We start from the raw sequence: 1,089 nt of genomic DNA, 5'->3' as shown, positions 1-1,089 counted from the left end.
GAGCAATGGGGGGACCTCACAAAAGAAGTGCTCTATTTTATTCTTCCCACAAAGTGGTACAAGAAAGATGAGCACCGTCTCCAATGAGGAGTTGGCAAAACCAGTGAACCACGACGCAGAAGCCATCAGGGCACAGAGACGGGGGTGCATGATCACTGTGTAGTGCAGGGGCCTGCAGACGGCTGCGTAGCGGTCAAATGCCATCACCCCTAACAGAATGCATTCTGTGCATCCCAACCATAGAGAGATGAAGAGCTGAGCTACACAGCCAGCAAAGGAGATAGACTTGTCTGTTCCCCTGAGATGGACCAGCAGCTGAGGAACAGTGCTGGTCGTGTAACACAGGTCCAGAAAGCTTAGGTTGGAGAGGAAAAAGTACATGGGAGTCTGCAGGTGTGGGTCCAGGCAGGACAATGCAATGATGGTTGTGTTTCCCAGGAGGGTGAGCAGATAGAAGATCAGAAGAACCACAAAGAGGACTCGCTCCAGCTGAGGCCGGTCAGAGAAACCCAGCAGGATAAAGCCAGTGAAAGAACTTCCATTTTTTGGGTCCATCCTTTCTTACCACGTGTTTCCTGTCAAGACCAAGCATTTAGCAATTTTTAAAGAAATGTTCTAAAAAATAAAAAGGAGGCAGGGGGTGGATTTATCATGTTAAAAGACATAGCCAGAGAATTTTATCACTAACTATTTGAATAAATGGTGTACTCATTGGAATTGCCATAGCTCATACCAATTTAGTTCCACATTATCAAAAAAGTAAATCATTAATATTTCATATAAGAAAAATCAAATAATGAACCTTGTGCTTGTGTCAGTCATAGGTAAAAAAGTTCTCTCAATCTGATCATAATAGGACTGAAACTACCATGAAAATGTAGCTACATTTTAGAGAAAATGGGGATCAATGAAAAAGAGAGAGAACAATCAGAAAGAATAGGAAAGAGATGCATACAGAGGGAGATTCATTATTTTAAATATGTATCTCATAATTCCACACAACTAGATTTGCACACACCTCACATGCAGTACTTTATAATACAACATAATGTCCAAATGCATCCAGATATAGGAATTGATGACCTGCAA

At 42.0% G+C, this 1,089-nt stretch overlaps 1 protein-coding gene across 1 annotated transcript; it reads right to left on the bottom strand.

Moving 5' to 3' along the window:
• Positions 1–6: 6 nt before the first annotated feature.
• Positions 7–573, bottom strand: LOC125916844 (putative olfactory receptor 2B8; the record flags this gene model as incomplete). The annotated part of the gene is made up of 1 exon (XM_049623108.1): positions 7–573. A coding segment is annotated over exon 1 (549 nt), but the record flags the coding sequence as incomplete, so codon positions are not given.
• Positions 574–1,089: the final 516 nt, after the last annotated feature.

The sequence above is a fragment of the Panthera uncia genome, unplaced genomic scaffold (assembly GCF_023721935.1).
Source record: "Panthera uncia isolate 11264 unplaced genomic scaffold, Puncia_PCG_1.0 HiC_scaffold_1244, whole genome shotgun sequence".
NCBI classification, from domain to species: Eukaryota; Metazoa; Chordata; class Mammalia; order Carnivora; family Felidae; genus Panthera; species Panthera uncia.
Note: the sequence above shows the minus strand (reverse complement) of the source record. Positions and strands in the feature narration are given on the sequence as shown.